Source organism: Arvicanthis niloticus, chromosome 1, assembly GCF_011762505.2.
Source record: "Arvicanthis niloticus isolate mArvNil1 chromosome 1, mArvNil1.pat.X, whole genome shotgun sequence".
Classification (NCBI taxonomy): Eukaryota; Metazoa; Chordata; class Mammalia; order Rodentia; family Muridae; genus Arvicanthis; species Arvicanthis niloticus.
The window spans coordinates 4980066-4996267 of record NC_047658.1 but is presented as its reverse complement, the minus strand read 5'-3'; the positions used below and the strand labels follow the sequence as shown (position 1 = coordinate 4996267).

General features: G+C 50.8%; 3 protein-coding genes across 6 annotated transcripts; 1 reads left to right on the top strand and 2 right to left on the bottom strand.

The window, feature by feature from the left end:
• Positions 1-28: 28 nt before the first annotated feature.
• B3gnt8 (UDP-GlcNAc:betaGal beta-1,3-N-acetylglucosaminyltransferase 8) lies at positions 29-3664 on the bottom strand. Of its 4 annotated transcripts, none has more exons than XM_034499440.2 (2): positions 1725-3664; positions 29-1376 (listed from the first exon to the last, which is right to left on the bottom strand). In XM_034499440.2, the coding sequence occupies exon 2, from the start codon at positions 1342-1344 to the stop codon at positions 175-177; it is 1170 nt and encodes a 389-aa protein (XP_034355331.1). In that variant the 5' UTR covers positions 1345-1376; positions 1725-3664; the 3' UTR covers positions 29-174. The 4 variants fall into 4 exon arrangements, with proteins under 4 accessions (XP_034355331.1, XP_034355323.1, XP_076786192.1 ...); XM_034499432.2 differs by having other exon boundaries at positions 1767-3664; XM_076930077.1 differs by having other exon boundaries at positions 29-1996; positions 2697-3664.
• Positions 3665-4480: 816 nt separating this feature from the next.
• On the bottom strand, positions 4481-10898 carry Dmac2 (distal membrane arm assembly component 2). Its single transcript, XM_034499451.1, has 6 exons — positions 10687-10898; positions 9004-9200; positions 7655-7735; positions 6147-6283; positions 5900-6062; positions 4481-5352 (listed from the first exon to the last, which is right to left on the bottom strand). Exons 1-6 carry the CDS (start codon positions 10702-10704, stop codon positions 5175-5177), a joined length of 774 nt encoding a protein of 257 aa, XP_034355342.1. The 5' UTR covers positions 10705-10898; the 3' UTR covers positions 4481-5174.
• Positions 10899-14333: 3435 nt separating this feature from the next.
• Erich4 (glutamate rich 4) lies at positions 14334-15872 on the top strand. The gene is made up of 2 exons (XM_034489124.2): positions 14334-14554; positions 15073-15872. Exons 1-2 carry the CDS (start codon positions 14369-14371, stop codon positions 15361-15363), a joined length of 477 nt encoding a protein of 158 aa, XP_034345015.1. The 5' UTR covers positions 14334-14368; the 3' UTR covers positions 15364-15872.
• The last annotated feature ends 330 nt before the right edge of the window (positions 15873-16202 follow it).

Here is a 16202-nt window from a genome sequence, read left to right as displayed (position 1 = left end):
CCCATTGAAGAAGAAATAGCTCCTGGCCTCAGAGTAGAAAGGACACATTTTTCAAAATTAGAAAGTAGATAAACACAGTACCACCTTGTCTGGCCCATTCTTGGCTAGGAAGGGTTTAGGAGGGAGTCAGGCCAGGCCAGCACTCCCACGCCCACCCCAGCTTGTCTCTGAGGATCAGCACTGGAGCTCAGGGACCCACAGATGTCTCCAGAGCCAGATGGTGTCCTGTGGGCTGACTGGATGCACCAGGAGCAGGCCTCGTACCGCACAGGGGTCCCTGGTACGTTCTGCTGGCCAGGCTGTGAGGAAGCCTGGATGGGCACGGGGCACTAAGCCCAGGGCACGGAAGCAGAAGCCAGTGTAGACATCATCAAAGGGGAAGGGTGCTACACGAGCTGCTGCCTGTAGCAGCCAGGGAGCCAGGCGTCCTGAGATGACGTAGCCACCTCCACTTGCATAGGCTGGGTAGTCACCTTCAAAGAAGGTCTTCGGCACATAGAAGGGTCCTCCAGGCTTGCGAAGCGGTTTGGCCTGGGTGAAGACCTCACCCAGGTAGAGGCTGCGGGCCCAGGTTGGTGGCAGAGTCTGCAGGTGCTCTAGCAGGGCTGGGATGTGCACAAAGGCATCATCCTGAACCTGCAGGACAAAATTGACATTGGGGCAGTGGTGGTTCAGCCAGGTCAGCAACAGCAGGTCTTTGAGTGTCCGGTTGTAGGGGACGTCCAGAAAGTCCCAGAGCAGTAGGTCACCATAGCGCTGGCTCTCCCATGTCACCAGTGATCTTAGGTCAGGCCCCCCCATTCCTAGTGGGGACCCCAGCAGGAAGAGCAACCTGGTCCCAGCGACTGGGCTGCCCCAGGTCTCCCTCACAGCCTGTCTCGCTGCAAAGTGTCCTGGTTCTGATTTGACAGCCAGTAGCAAGTAGGGTACATCCTTATCAGAGCAGCTGGCCACTGGGCTGCCTTCTCCTGCAGGTAGCCATAGTGGGAAGCTCCTGCAGGCTGCTGACAGCAAGAAGTGCTGAAGTTCCTGGGGGTACAGGATGAAGTCCAAGATCTCTGAGGCAGCAGCAGTCCCCCAAGTCTGACAGTCCGTACTGGGCAGGACTCCCAGTTGCCGCTGCTGCTGGTTCCAGTAAGCAGAGGACAGTGAGCCAGCCTGACCCAGGCGTGCTGAGAGGTTGGTGGGTAGGGTGGGCTCAGCGCTGGATGGTGTGGGACTAGGCCGAGTGCCCCGGGGTTCAGCCTTTTTAAGCCAGGACTCAGATGTCCACTCGATGTATACTTTGAGGCCCAGGAGTGTGAGCAGTGCTGACAGGCAGAGTTGGCACTTGCGGCAACGCATGACCCGGCCCAGGGAAAGGGCCACCAGTGGGGCTGCAAGAGTCACAAGGAGCCACAGAAGTCTTTAAGGTGCAGGATGGATTTCCAAAGAAGGCCCAGCAAAGCCCAGGCAAGCAGCCTAGGTCTTACCCAGTTCCAGTAATGGCTTTTGAGACCCTGACCCTAGGCAGATTGACCCACAGTACCCGTTAATGTTATCCTAGACTGAACACCGCCTCCCCCCAAGCCCTAATTCTTTCCCTTTCCTGTAGTCAAGGTGTTATATCTATTTGCAGTATCGCTCCAACGCTGTTCCTACCCCCTTTCCCTCATTCCTCTGTCTCTTCAGGAGTCCCAGCTCCCCGGGGAAACTCCTTTTTACCTTCTTGGAAACCTACGTACCTCCTCCAGTAACCCCACCCCAGGGCCTGGGGCCCCAGGTACCTCTGGGTCCAGTTTCCGCCAGCTCTTGGGGTCCTCAGGTCAAGCCCTGCCTGGACTCCCTCCTGGCAGCTGTGCGTCCTCGGACTGGCGGCCCAGCCCGCGCTGCGAGTCTGGAGGGGCGGGCGGTAGGGGAGGCGGCGGGAGGGCCCCTGGGGCCGGGAGGAGCCGGGGCGGGGCCGGGAAGGGGAGGCAGACAGGCAGACGCGCCCTGGCGAGTTAGGGCTGGTTTTCTGGTGAGACAGAGGGTAAGGTTTAGGGGTGGCCAAAGCCGCGGACCTACGAGGGCGGTCCCAACGAGCAGAGAGAAGGGAGGCCAAGGGGCTAGTTCGAGGCCACCGCCTGAAAGCGTCATGACTGTGCTGCGAGCAGGATGAGGTGGGAGGGTGTGGTGTTTGCCGGGGCTGGGAGTGGGTGGAGGGATGTCGAGGAGAAAAAAAAAAAAAAACCTGGAAGACCTTGGCAGGCAACTAGAAGAGCAGAGAAAGAGGGAAGCAGGAGAAAGACGCACAGGTAGAAGAGTTCAGAACAGAGCCTGACCAGGGAACGGTCGGAGGAGGGCCAGAGAGAGCGGGGAGGCAAGGGAGGCCACGCGAGCGCAATAGAAGGCAATGCAAGTGAGGTGCACTGAGAGCCCCCGAGTTAGGGGCCTGCACCTCCTCCAACTTGTGCATGAGCCACTAGCCTTTCCTACCACCTCCATCCAGCTGAGAGCCCCTGACTCTCGCCCTATGATGCTCTGGGCTTTATGCCCCACCCCTGGGGCAGGAGGGTGACTGTGTTTACATCCCGGCCCTAGAGCCTCTGCTGTTGAGTCTTTGCCAGTAGTCTGCAGAGGCCAGCAGGTAGGGCCTTCCCATATCTCCAGGGACCTAGGTTGGGAGGAAGCCCGCTCCCCACCCCCGAAGCCCCGGTTGACCCTTTGCAGCCTACCTGGTTTGGAGGACTGTCCAGATATAGAAGGAACTCAGTGTACCAGCGCCCAGAGTCTGTTATCTTTCCAGCCCTGATTTCCTCCCTCCAAGTTTGAATAATGGAGCCCGTGGGAACAGATGGAGGAAGAGAGTGGGGAGGAAATGGTGAACGTTAATGGAATAAGTACGAGTAGGGTGAGGAAGATAGCCAAGGTCCAGGCAGGGCCAAGTCCAGCCTCGCCTAAAGCCTTGGGAGAGTCTCCCTCAGGACACTGAAAGCTCTGTGACTGATACCGCCTCCTGGGGCCTTACTGTCTCCCAGGAAGCGGGGCTGGTGTGCAGCCTGTGTCCAACCAGAAGCCGCCACACAGCTGCTGAAACCAGGAGGGCGCAATAGGAAGCTGTGATGTACGAGAACATGGGACGGAGTAATGAAGGGTCAGGGGTTGAAGAGTACTTTGGGGAGACCATAGTTTGGGGCATTTTCATTATCTGGTCCCATGTCAGACCAGGTCATTTCTAGTTTCTTGGCTTTATTAACTGCAGGGTGCTGTCGGTCCATCTTCCAATTAGTTAACCAACTAACCAGAGAGAAAGTACTGATTAGTACCGGTAGCCTTATGTATGCTACCGCTGGGCTATACTACCCCTGTCTTGTTCTTGTCAGCTGGAGCCCAGCAGGCCCCTCTCTCCAAGCTCTGGAGCAAGTGGGTTTGATGCTAGGTTTTATGGATTTGTTAGCAACAGAGAACACTCTTGTTTATGTATGTATACATTCATGTATGCATGCATATATGTATAGAGAACACTCTTGTTTACGTATGTATACATTCATGTATGCATGCATATATGTATAGAGCACACTCTTGTTTACGTATGTGTACATTCATGTATGCATGCATATATGTATAGAGGACACTCTTGTTTACGTATGTATACATTCATGTATGCATGCATATATGTATAGAGCACACTCTTGTTTATGTATGTATACATTCATGTATGCATGCATATATGTATTTGAGATGGAATTTCACACTATGTAGCTCTGGCTGTTCTGGAATTTGCTATATAGACAGATCTGAGTGCTTTCTGGAGTCTTAGGAATAATGGACATATGGGGCTGGAGAGAGAACTCAGTGGTTAAGAGCAATTTTTGCTCTTGCAGAGGACCTGGGGTTGACTCCCAGAACCCACAGCTTATAACCACCTGTAACTCCAATTCCAAGGGATCCAATCCGTTCTTCTGACTACTGTGGGCACTGTACCCAACGTGATGCACTTACATAAAAATAAATAAAATAAATATTTAATAATAGGCATTCCTTTTAAAGCAAGGGCCCAGGTGAGGTCATCACCAGATGGTTCTGGTGGTTCCTTGGTATTGGCAAAAGAGCCTTGAAGTGGGTGGGGACAGAGTCAAGGCCTGATTTATGAGTCCAACTCTACTCCATGAATGAGCTTCTGTTGCTGTCATGGGAGTTCTGACACATGTACACACACGCATGCACCCCTCTGAGCACTCAAGGGTGCGTCCCAAATCCCAGCACCCTCACCATCTCTGCAGCCACAGCTGTCAGCACAGCAGCTATGGGCACATGTTGCAGCTGGCATCCACTATAGGTCGTCTGTGATACCCTGCATGACAGGATTTATGGTACTCTGTTCTTATTTTTTCAGCAAGGAACTTACTGTTATATTCATGTGCGAAGACCTAACCCTCCCAAATCCATCTTGAATCTTTATCCCCAGAACTTTGCATTTGGTGCCATCTGGATCCAGTTGGGAGGAAAAGCCACAGAGTAATGTGAAGAGCAAACGTTTAATAGAAAGAATCACACATTTCTGCAGTGTATTGAGTCATGACACGACCACTGGTAACATGGTGCCAGGGGAAGCTGCTGGCCATCCAGCAATCTGGGTGCTAGGGGAACTGAGCTCTGTAGCACCTGGATACCCTGCTACATTGTACACTTTAAGTCCCTGCAGTTCTCAGCACTTTGGATTCTCTCCAGCGCCCTCTACTGTCAAAGTCTGGTGTGCTAGATGAATGAATTTTCTCCACTCACTCACTCACTCATCTCCATTTGGGGGTGGTATGGGCAGACACACTCAGACCCCCACATTTGAAGGTGCAAGTCAGTAAGTCAGTAGGTAATGCCATGAGGCTTGGGGTGCCGCTGGTCTTTAGTCAGTGTAGGCACAGGGAAGAACTATCGCTGTAAAGGGCCAGCAGTGTTTCATGTCAGCCACAGTCCCTGTCAACACATATGAGGAGAGTCTGGGGGAAGTCTCCTTGACAAACAGGGGTAATGGGGAACTATGGAGCTCATGCAGTTGTGCATGGAGGGCTATCTGACCAGGCAGCACTGAGTCAGTCCTGACCCAGTCTTCTTACCTGCCTGTGCTCCTATGTGCTGAATGAATTACACCAGCAGCTAGACTGTGAGAAGACTTCAGATACTCCACAAAGACCCTTCAAGAGTGGGGCCACAGGCTAGGAAGAGAGGGGACTAGATGTGTCCAGAGGCTGCTTGTCTGGCCCCGGCTTCAGACTCGGAGCCCAGTCAGCTCCAAGGACCTCACAATGAGGCAACATCTCTTCCACCAGGATCTGAGTGAGACGTGGGTGGGACACGGCAGGGAGGTCTGAGATGTCCAGCCTGCGGAGGTTCCTGAAGGGGCAAGAAAGAAAGACGTGAGTGGCATTTGTGTGTATGTGAAGGGTGGGTTCCGACAGTAATTACAACTGGTAGTTTTTTTTTTTATTCTGTGTGTCTGTCTGCATGTGCACTGGCTAAGGAAGGAACCCAGGAATTAGTATATTCTACTGTTGACCCACACCCCTAACCCCTTACTGGTACATTCTAAGCCAACACCGTAGCTCTGTCGAGTTCCCAGCCTTCACTGGGGGATCCTAGGTAACTGGTATGCCACTGAGCCACTCCCCTGGCTCTCCGGTGAAACTCTGTAGCTAGCTAAGTAGGAGCAATTCACTGCTAACTATAAATATGGTTCTTTGACATCTACTCTCCCGCGACAATGTAACTAACATCCATTTATAAAGGAAGCAAAGCCAGGAGTCACTGAGTCCTTCTCAAGACAGAATGCTCAGCTGTGCTCACGTATCCCGGGTACTAGATCAGGGTACAGGCAAATGGCTGGAAACACCAAGGATCTCCTCCCAACTCTTCCCTGTGCCAGCCTGAGCAGAGATCTTACTGGAGGTGGTGGAGGCAGGCAAGGCCCCGTTCTGAGATTCTGGGGCACCCAGCCAGCGAGAGCTCCTGCAGTGAGCCAGCCAGTAGGTAGAGGCGGCCAAGGCACCAGTCGTCCAAGTTGGGGCAGCGCTGCAGGGACAGGGACCGCAGCTCCTTCAGAGGCACTGGTGAGTAAGAAGGTAGGTGGCACCATGAGTCTTTCTGGAGCCCGACCTCAAAGGGAAAGCCACCCATTCTGGCCCACTCACAGAGGCTACTCAGGCCCTGGTAGTTGATGGCACAGCCACTGGCATCCACGGCCTCTACAGGCACCTTCTGGAACTGACGGAACTCAGCAAGAAAATGGCCACGGTCATTTTGCCGGATCCACTCCTTGTCCTGAAACCTAGAATGAGGAGGTCACTGCCCGCTTCCCATGGGTGGCCATCTGGCAATAGTGGTAAGATAGCATTCTTCATACTCCACACAGAATACCAGAAGCCCCAGATATTGCTCAACAAAGCCCAATGTTTGGGAAGCTGAGGCAGGAGCATTGGTAATTCAGGCCCAGCTTGGGCTTCAGAGTAAGACCGTCCCAACACTGGCCGGCCCAACACACACTAGTGGAAGGCACATGCAGGGGTTCATGAATACTGACAGGAGTTTTCAGACACATCTCATCCCAAGGATGTTGGCACAGGTGCTCAAACCAGGTAGGAATAGGAGATAAGGCCTACAGAAACTTTGTATTTTCTCAGAAAGAAGAAAATAACCAGGGGGCTGACAGATGGCTTAGTGGGTGAAGCTGCCTGGTGGCAAGACTGACAGCCAGTGAACCTCAAGGCCCCAATAGCGGATGGAGAGAACAGTCTCCTTCAAGTGGTCCTCTGACCTCCACACAGTGGCAGAAGGACACCCCCGTACACTGAATGCATGTTTATATGTATATGTAATAAGAAAGGAAGGAGAAGGTGCATAAAGACTTTCTCTTTTGTGACAGGGTCTTGGATCTTGTTATGTAGGCTCAGAATTTATAATTCTGCTTCAGCCTCCAAAGCAGCCAGGCTCACAGACGCCACCATGTTCAGCTAGGAGACATACTGATGCACCTACTGCTGCTTCCCAGTCCTGAGATTACAGGCACACACCACCTCCCAGCAGAAAAACACTTCTTTTTGCTTTTTCGAGACAGGGTTTCTCTGTGTAGCCCTGGCTGTCCTGGAACTCGCTTTGTAGACCAGGCTGGCCTCGAACTCACAGAGATCCAACTGCCTCTGCTTCCTGAGATTAAAAGCATGTGACACCATGTCTGGCTGTATATAATTTTTAATTATTTTTTTAAAGGAAGTTTTAAGATGTAGCCATGGCTGGCCTAGAACTCACAGGGAGCCAGCTGCCTCTGCCCCCATGCACTGGGATTAAAAGGGTGGCTGTTAATTGAAAATGTGTTGTGCATATGTATTTGCATGCCTTTGTGCATGTGTCCAAGTGCATGCAGGTAAGCCAGTGGTCGGTTGGGCATCTCCATCAGCTGTTTTTCCACTGTGATTTGAAAGAGGATTGCTCACTGAACCCAGAGCTTACCAGTCTGGCTAGGCTGACTGGCTAGCAAGAGAGCCTCAGGGATTGTCCTGTCTTTACCTCCTCAACTCTGGGTACCAGCTAGCTCCTTCTAAAGGATAAGCTGAAGTCTAGGAGCAAGGCCCCCAGCACACAGCCATTAGACAGCAGAGGTGCTCTACCCCACTCCCACACCCTGTCCCCATGGCTACCGTACTTTACTGCGCCTCCCTGCTTCAGGATGAAGAGAGCGCCTGTGACATACGGGCCGTATTTCTCCTGGATCTTAGTGAAGGGTCTGCAGAGAAAATGAGAGCAGAGGTGAAACCTGGGACCTCTCGCCGTGTACAGTTTTGTCGAGGGCCAGACCGAAGGGCACCAAGCAAACAAAGATTAGCCTTGCTGCCAGTCATTGTGCCATTAAGTGCCATGTACTGCGATCATAGTGGAGACCAAAGCCAACAACTGTCTCCACCTCTGTTCAAGTACAAAACAGGAAGTATCAGGAGCAAACCGCAGAGAACCAGTTCTGAGATGAGGATAAATAAGGGGCAGCCTGACTGTGGAAACTCATTTAGAGTGGATGTTAAAAGTCACTTCTTGGCCAGGTGTGGCGCACATAGGAGGGTAAGAAGCTTGAGGCCAGCCGGCCCAAGCTATGTGACAGCCTCTCTCAAAAACAAAACAACGATGAGGCTAGAGCTGGCTCCACTCAGCAGTAAGGGGGCTCTTGCAGCAAATCCACGTTGATTCCCAGCTGACGTCATAACTGAGTGCACTGGCAGGAGTCAGAGAGGCTCCCATCTTTGAGTGCTTGGCTCCCCACTTGGTAGAACTGTTTGGAAAGGATTAACAGGTGTGGCCTTGTTGGAGGAAGTGTGTCACTGGGGTTGAGCTTCAAGATTTCAAAGGACCATGCTTGGCCCAGTCTCACACTCTCCTCTCTAAGCTTGCAATGTGTGTGGATCTCAGCTACTGCTCTAGTACCATGCCAGCTTGTGGCCATGCTCCCACCATGATGGTCATGGACTGACCTTCTGAAATGGTAGGCAAGCCACCATTTACATGATTTCTTTTAAAAGCTGCCTTGGCCATGGTGTCTTCTCACCACAGTGGCTAAGACTCTAACCTTAAAATAAAAGGTATCAGAGCAGACCACACAGTGAAGTGAGGGGACCCTGGGAACTGACAGACTAGATGTGAAGGCAGAGAGAAGCCAAAGAAAACACCTTAAGATTCACCATTCAACTGGGTGGTCACTGACACCTACTCTTTGGCTGGGGACAGCTTGAGAGTAAGATTTCTTTTAAATGGGAGACATGAGAGATGTGAGTTGTAGCCAAGAACGTCTGAGAAGGCAGCTTGACCCCCAAGCACAGCTGGTGGTGGAAGTGTCTATATAATGAGTCTTAGAGAAGGATGGGCCAGCGATAAAGATGTGAACTTGTAATGCTGGCAGTGGGAACCACAGCCTGGCCTGGGACTGACCAGATCAGGAGCTGGGGCTCTGGCTGGGAGGTCTGGCCAGCAGGTCTCCCTGGGGTCTTGTCAGCCACAGGTTCTCACCGATTCTGCCAGTTGACTCTAGAGATCTGTTTCTGGAGCAAGTACTCTCGCAGAGCCTGCATGTCCTGGAAGTGCTCTGAGAGGAACTGCAACAGTGTCCTTTTCTTCTCCCGACTGCTGTCTGGGGTCCCCAACTCACTCATGCTATGGATGACCCTGGCTCGCCCATTCAATTCTCGGGCGCCCAGGTGCAGGAACTGGAGAAGGGGAGAGGGAAAGGATTGAGGTTGAGCCTGGAGCTGGATTCCACCCCTAACTCTTACATCATGACCTTTAATCTCAGCCTGTGCTTCCTGAGCCTTGTAAAATCCTTCTGGTAACACCCCCACCCTAATTTGAGGGTGTAGTTCAGGACTAGAGTCTCTGTTTAATAGTCACAAGGCACCATGGTCAATCCCAGCATGCCCACTCCCCCAACCCTTAACCTTTGGGATTCAAAACATTTCTTTACGCAGCCAGTCTTGGTTTTCTCAAGCTCTTCTAATTTGCCACCAAATCCTTACTGTTTTCCTCAAACCCCCATTATACCTTAATTTCTCACCAGTTCACTCTGGGGGCTGGATGGGGATTCGTGCATAGTGTGCATTCATGTGTGTGCATATTAATGTATGGATGTTCTTGCACGAATGTGTGGAGGCCACTTCCTCAATTGCCCTTTACTTTGTATATCGAGGCAGGGTCTCTCGATTGTTCCTGTAGCACCCCACTTCCGGCAGTCTAGCCAGTCAGAGTGCTGGGATTGCAGGTGAGCTGCTATGCCCGTCTTTACCAACCCTGGTTTTCATGCCTCAAGGCCATGTCCTTTAATAATGAACCACTTCCCCAGCCCAAATTTTACCCAGTTCTCCCTAGGGTTTTGCCGAATGGCTAATTTCTTTGTCATCCATCCCATCCACGTAATCTTTACCTTTCCAGGTAGTGCTGGAGATGGAACCCAAAGCAATGAGTATCAAAAAAATACTCTACTGCTGGGCAGTGGTGGCGCACGCCTCTAATCCCAGCACTTGGGAAGCAGAGGCAGGCGGATTTCTGAGTTTGAGGCCAGCCTGGTCTACAGAGTGAGTTCCAGGACAGCCAGGGCTACACAGAGAAACCCTGTCTCGAAAAACCAAAAAACAAAACAACACAAAACAAAACAAAACTCTACTACTAAATACAACCTCTAGTGTAACCAAGTTCTATGAATTTCCCACTGGTTCTTCCTCGGACCGCCAAATTAATTTCTTGGCTCTTGATTCTCACACCCTGTTCTTTGATTTTTTTTTTTTTCTATTTAGGTTTAGTTATTTATTTACAGACGGGATTTTATGTTGCCCTGCCTGGCCTCCTCCACCTCCCAAACATTGGGATTACAAGATCCTTAAATTCACCAGGAATTTCGCGCAAAAGCATCCTTAGCTCTACATCCCCCAAAACTCTTGTCCCTTCCCTTCTCCCAGGAAGAGCTGTCCTACTCCTCTGATTAGCTAGTCCACCCTCATCCCATTGGTTTCTCCATCAAGCGACCCGAGACCCTGTGTGGCCCTGGGCAGCCCCAGACGGCGTCTCCCGGACAAGGTCAGACAGGAGACGCTGTTCCCGCAGGCTTTTGTTTCCCAGGAGGCTGAAAAAGGTTTCTAGAGCCGAGCTGCAAAGTGAACTATAGTTCCGGGGCTCCGGGCTCCGGGCTCCGCGGTCACCTACCGCTCTGGGCGCCGCCATCTTGCCAGGTAACGTAAACAGAAGAGGCGGGACTTTACCACCTAACACGTGGTTTGGACAGTATGGACCTCGCTTGTGGCCACGCCCCTCCGTTTGTTTTAGCCCGCCTTTTAAAGACGCGCGGGTGTATATACACACACACACACACACACACACACGCACACGCGCACGCGCACGCGCACGCGCACACGCACACGCACGCGCACACGCTTTTGTCCAATTGAATTTAGAGCGTCTTTCTTTAAAACAGAATCCTCATATGCTCTAAAAGCGAGGAGGCGGTCTTTCCTGTTTGGATTGTACTTTTCCTGAGTGCGTTCGCAATTCTCTTGCGTTCATTGATTTTTCAGTTTCTGCCCGGTATCTCTTTAAAGCAGAATCAGTTCAGCTGATTAATATTTTTTGTTTATTATTATTGTTTGTATACACGCGTGCATACCGCGGCGCAGGTGTAGAGATGAGCAGAATCTGGGCCCAGGATGCGAACTCAGGTCCCCTGGCTTGCACAGCAAGCACCTTTACCCACGGAACTATTTTGCTGGCTCTATTATTAGGTTTAAACTTTTTATTTTGTATGTGTGTGTTTGTGTATATGTAGTTCTGCACCACGTGCGTTCAATTCCTTGGAGACCAGAAGAGAACATTGGATCCCTGGAATTGGAGTTGCCAGCCCCCATGTGTGTGTGCTGGGGATTGAACCCAGGTCTTCTGAAAGAGTTGTCAGTGTTCTTAACTGCCACGGAGGCTTCCCTCCTCAGAGACGAGGTAGTGGCCAGGTTAGACTTGAGTATAGGAGACTGTCTTTAGTTTGGAGTTGACGTCTAGACTTATTAAGAGAGTTATTACTTTTACATGGGGTCGCTCATATATGTTATACTTGCCTTGAACTTTTTTCAATTGAAAACTTCATTTATTATTAATGTGTGTATGTATTTTATGTATATGAGTTCAGGCACATGTTTGCTGTGGTCAGATGTTTATGAGGTGCTGGGGACTAAACCTAGGGCCCCTTGCTGCTAGACACGCTCTTTATCAACTGAGCACGTGCTGAGCCCTCACTGTGAAGTCTTGGTGGATTCTCTCATTCATTCATCCATTCATTCAGTGTTTACTGAGCTCTCACAGTGGGTACTGGGTCACACTGACAGCCCTTTTCTTAGGTAGTCGTCATTCTTGGCAGAAAGACAATACGTAAGAAATTAATACAGAATTAAAGCTAGTGTTTGATAAAAAGTAGGTTAAAAAACGGGCAATATATTAGGGTGTGGCGGAACATAGCGGTGAAGGTCTGTAGAGCAGGTGCACTTAACTGCAGTGAGTGACAGGAGAGAGACACCTGCCCGAAGGCTTGGAGTAAAGCTGCTCAGGCAGAGGTAACAGCCAGTACAAAAGGCTTGAGATAGTTACCAGCTTGCAGAGAGGTGGAGCCATGACCAGAGTTGGGCAGTGGGGCTGGCTGCCTGTGCAGCAGGTTTCAGTCTAGTCACAGAGGAAGAGAGGAGTTTCAAAATCTGATTTACATGTTGCAAAGACCTTGAGACCAGCAAAGAGGCTATGGCATAATACAGGCGAGTGATGAGTGAGGGGTGGGCGGCCGAGGTGAGGCCTGCTAGCGACAAAAGCCTGAGAAACCAAAGGGTGCCACTCATGGACACGGAGGAGCAGGGAGCAGCGGGTATGGAGGTGTGGTGTTGTAGACTGAACAGCCCCCAGCCACAGATGGCCTTGTCCTGTATCCTTAGAGACTGTATGTAGTGTGTTACTTTTCTGTTGCTGTGATAAAATGTGGTGACTCAAAGCAACTTACAGAAAGAAGATAATTTTGGCTTGCAGTTCCCGGGGGCCAAGAGTTCATCATAGTGGGGACATACGGTAGCAGACAGCAGGGATGGCATCAGGAACAAGAAGCTGAGAGCTTACATCTTCAGATGAAGCAGGGGCAGAGAAAGTAAATGGAAATGGTTAAGCCTGAAACTCTCTAAGCTCACCTCCAGTGAGGTTCTCCCTCCACCAAGGTTCCCCATAAACCTCCCCAACCCACCACCGACCACTCAACTGTCTGAGCCTATGGGGGACATTTTCCTTCAAGCCACCACATTCTAACTATTACTTTAAAAAGACTCTACCTTCTCCTCTCCTCTGAGTGCCCCGCCCCTTTCTTAACAGTGTACTGCTTTATAGTTCAGACAGGCTTGGAGCTTGTAATCCTCCTGCTTCAGCCTCCTAAGGGCTGGGATCATAGACATGGTCCTCAAGGCCCAGTTTAAGGCTCCCTTTTTTGCAGGAGGGGTTCAAGACAGGGCATTTCTGTGTAGCCTGGGCTGTCCTGAAATTCATTCTGTAGACCAGGCTGGTCTTGAACTCAGAGATCCACCTGCCTCTGCCTCCTCAGGGCTGGATTAAAGTCGTATGACAATACTGGCTGGCCAGTTTGAGGATCTTGAGATGGGGATATGATTTATCATAGGTGGCTGGGTGATGAATCAGGAGGTCTTAGCAGAAGGATGGCCGACCAGTGGTGTCAACAGGAGTCAGGATGCCTGGTGCAAAAGACTGGAGTGACACAAGGAAAGCTTCCAGAAGCTCAGAAGAGTAGACTGTGGATTCTTTCCTAGAGTTTCTAGAAGCAGCCAAGTCTAGTGTATCTAATTTATGCTTCAGAATAGCAAGAGAATTATCTTTTTTCTTTCAGTGCTAGGGACTCAAATGTGTGTGTGTGTGTGTGTGTGTGTGTGTGTGTGTGTGTGTGAGAGAGAGAGAGAGAGAGAGAGAGAGAGAGAGAGAGAGAGAGAGAGAGAGAACACTTGCAAGATTAAGTTCTCTTCTTTAATCCTGTTGGTCCTGGTTGAACTCAGATTATTAGTCTTGGGGGCAAGCACCTTTACCCTCTGATGGATCTATGCAACCCCCTTTCATTGTTTTAAGCTACACAGATTATGGTGACTTGTTTCCATATCGACAGGAAATGGATCCAAGTGGGGTTGGTCCAAAGTGGGAGTTCTTTGCTGACCACACTGATGTCAAGATGTGAGACTTGCAGAATTGGAGTCTGGGCTCAGGGTGGGGAGGGTAGTTGAGGTCTAAGCCTAGGCCCTGAGACACCGGCATACCTAGGAAGACCTGAGAACTTCCCAGTTCTACCACACTCTACAAGGATACAATTGTGGCAAGTCCGTGGCCAGCAGAACTAGCTTCTGTATGGTAGCCTGTAGCCTCCATATGGAGGTTCTTCAGGCACAGCAGGGGACAGACAAGGACCAAGTTGGGGGCTGACCAAAGTCATTCAGCTAAAGAGGCTGAGGAAGACTGGCAACAGGGAGGACCTAGGAAGGAAGACAGCTCAGCCCCTTCAGGTATTGAGCACCAAGAACCATGTACCCTAAGCGGGGGTGGAGGTGTGCGGAGGGGTGGGAGGGTGTCAGCCAGAGAGGCAACAGGGTAAAGCTGGACCTCTGCTCAGGGTTATCTTTGGACCCTATGAGATCATGGAGGTTAGACTCCAGGAAAAAAAAAAAAAAAAAAGAAAGAAAAATGTGGCCAGCTGATTCACAGTGAAGAATGGACTTTGGGATGTCTCTGTCAGCCCCTCCCTGCCTTCCCTGCATCCCACAGCTTCCCAGGGGACTGGGTCACTTGGACCTTGCTACTTCCTGCTCTTCAGTCCATGGTTTGGACTATGGAGCTGTGGGTGCAGCTGAAGCAGGCGGGACTGGAGCCCAGTGGATTGGGTCCACTCCCCAAGGTCCTAAGGATACCCCCACCAGAGGGGAACCCTGGTCAGGCCCTTATGTCTTCAGGGGCAGAACTTGGGGGTGCCGGGGAGCTGCTGCTGTGGATCTGGGAGGAGTTGGTGAGTAAAGGGGCCTTAGAGAGATAAGAGAGGGAAGACTATGCGTGGATATTTATAAAGGCAGACACAGTCAGGGATCAGGCAGGCCTGGGGCTCATTATGTAATGTGGAGCCCAGGAGCCTGAGGCAGGAGAACTGCGAGCTTAAGTTCAGCCCGGGCTGTAAATTGAGATCACGTGTGAAAATAAAAATAAATAAATAAATAAAAAGGTGCAGAGCATGAGAGACAGGATTGGAGTCAGTCCCAGAGAACAGAGGTAGAAATCAGAGACCGAGAGCAGGAACAGACAGGACCTCAGATGGAATGGGGACTGGGAGAGACCAAAGGCAAGGGTGAGAAAACAGAGCCAGAGATGTGGAGACAGAGACTAAGAGATACGGGTAGAAAAGAGCCCCGGAATCAGGAAGGGCCCTGGCCAGGCAGGGCAGGACTTGAGCTGAAACCTGTCCCCGTGAAGCTCTGGCAAGCTTTCTTGCTCCCTGTGTGGTATCTCCATTGTGGTCCTTTATTCCTGCAGGGGAACCTGCGCCGAGTGGATGTCCAGCTGTTGGGACAACTGTGTGACCTGGGACTGGAGATGGGGACCCTGCGTGAGGAGCTGGTCACCATCCTGGAAGAGGAGGAGGAAGAAGAGGAGGAGGAGGAACAGAAGGTGGAGGAGGAAAAAGATGAAGAGGAAGAGGAGAAGAGCGACAAAGGACACTCTTGTGTTGAAAAGAACAAAGAGCCCCAGGGAAAGCAGAAGGAAGGCCATTCAGGGAGAGCCTATCCAGCCCAGCGCCTCCCTGACTTCGAGATGACCATCTGAGATGATTTGGGTTGACATGCAAATGAGATGAAAATTTATGCAAAGGAAAGCGGAGATCAAGAATCAATAGTGCCCTACCCAAAGATGTGCAGTTGGAGATCCTGACATTGGCCTGGGTGCTGTGGCAGGTTTGACTGTAGATTTGGGAGGGTCACAGAAGCCACAGGTGTGTCTGTAGAGATGTTTGCAGTGTGGCCTGGAGACCAGGTGCTTGGCAAATGTGATAAAATCTTGACAGACAGGTTTGAAGACCAATTCTTTGTAGTATGGTAGGCACCATGACCACTAAGCAATTGAAATGTGGTGGGTTCAGACTGAGATTTGGAACACAACAAAGGTCAAACACCTCTATGGTAAAACCTTTCAACAATTTAAACAACTCAACAACTACATATTGAAGTGATATTTTGAATATAAGGGATAAAATGTTGATTTTATATGCTTTTATTGTGGTCATATAACATAAAATTGATTATTTTAACCATTTTTCATGTGTGGTATGTAATAAATGTGCACTTATGTGTACAGGTGTGTGGGTTGTCTTCGTCTATGACTCTCCACTGTAAACCCTTGAGACAAGGTCTCCTCTCTGAACTGGAAGCATCCTGTTGTGGCCAGTCTGGCATCTGCCTGCTCCCACCCCCTAGGCCCCAATGCTGGGATTACAGGCCCGACTGGTTGAGCCTGGCCTTTTCACTTAGGAGATGGCAGTCTGGCTTGGGCCTTTAGGTCTGCATAGCAAATGCTTTTTGCCCGTGAGCCATGTCCTAGACTCCTTCCTTCCTTCCTTCCTTCCTTCCTTCCTTCCTTCCTTCCTTCCTTTTCCTCCTCTTCCTCTT

Excerpts from the sequence above, each read along its gene's own strand:
- Erich4 (XM_034489124.2), top strand. The coding sequence starts at position 14,369 with ATGGTTTGGACTATGGAGCTGTGGGTGCAGCTGAAGCAGGCGGGACTG. Across the intron at positions 14,555-15,072 it reads TGTGGATCTGGGAGGAGTTG|GGGAACCTGCGCCGAGTGGA; the intron begins GTGAGTAAAGGG and ends TTATTCCTGCAG.
- B3gnt8 (XM_034499440.2), bottom strand. The coding sequence starts at position 1,344 with ATGCGTTGCCGCAAGTGCCAACTCTGCCTGTCAGCACTGCTCACACTC.
- Dmac2 (XM_034499451.1), bottom strand. Across the intron at positions 7,736-9,003 it reads AGAGTCAACTGGCAGAATCG|ACCCTTCACTAAGATCCAGG; the intron begins GTGAGAACCTGT and ends TTTTCTCTGCAG. Across the intron at positions 6,063-6,146 it reads CCAGGGCCTGAGTAGCCTCT|TGCCTCTGAAGGAGCTGCGG; the intron begins GTGAGTGGGCCA and ends CTTACTCACCAG.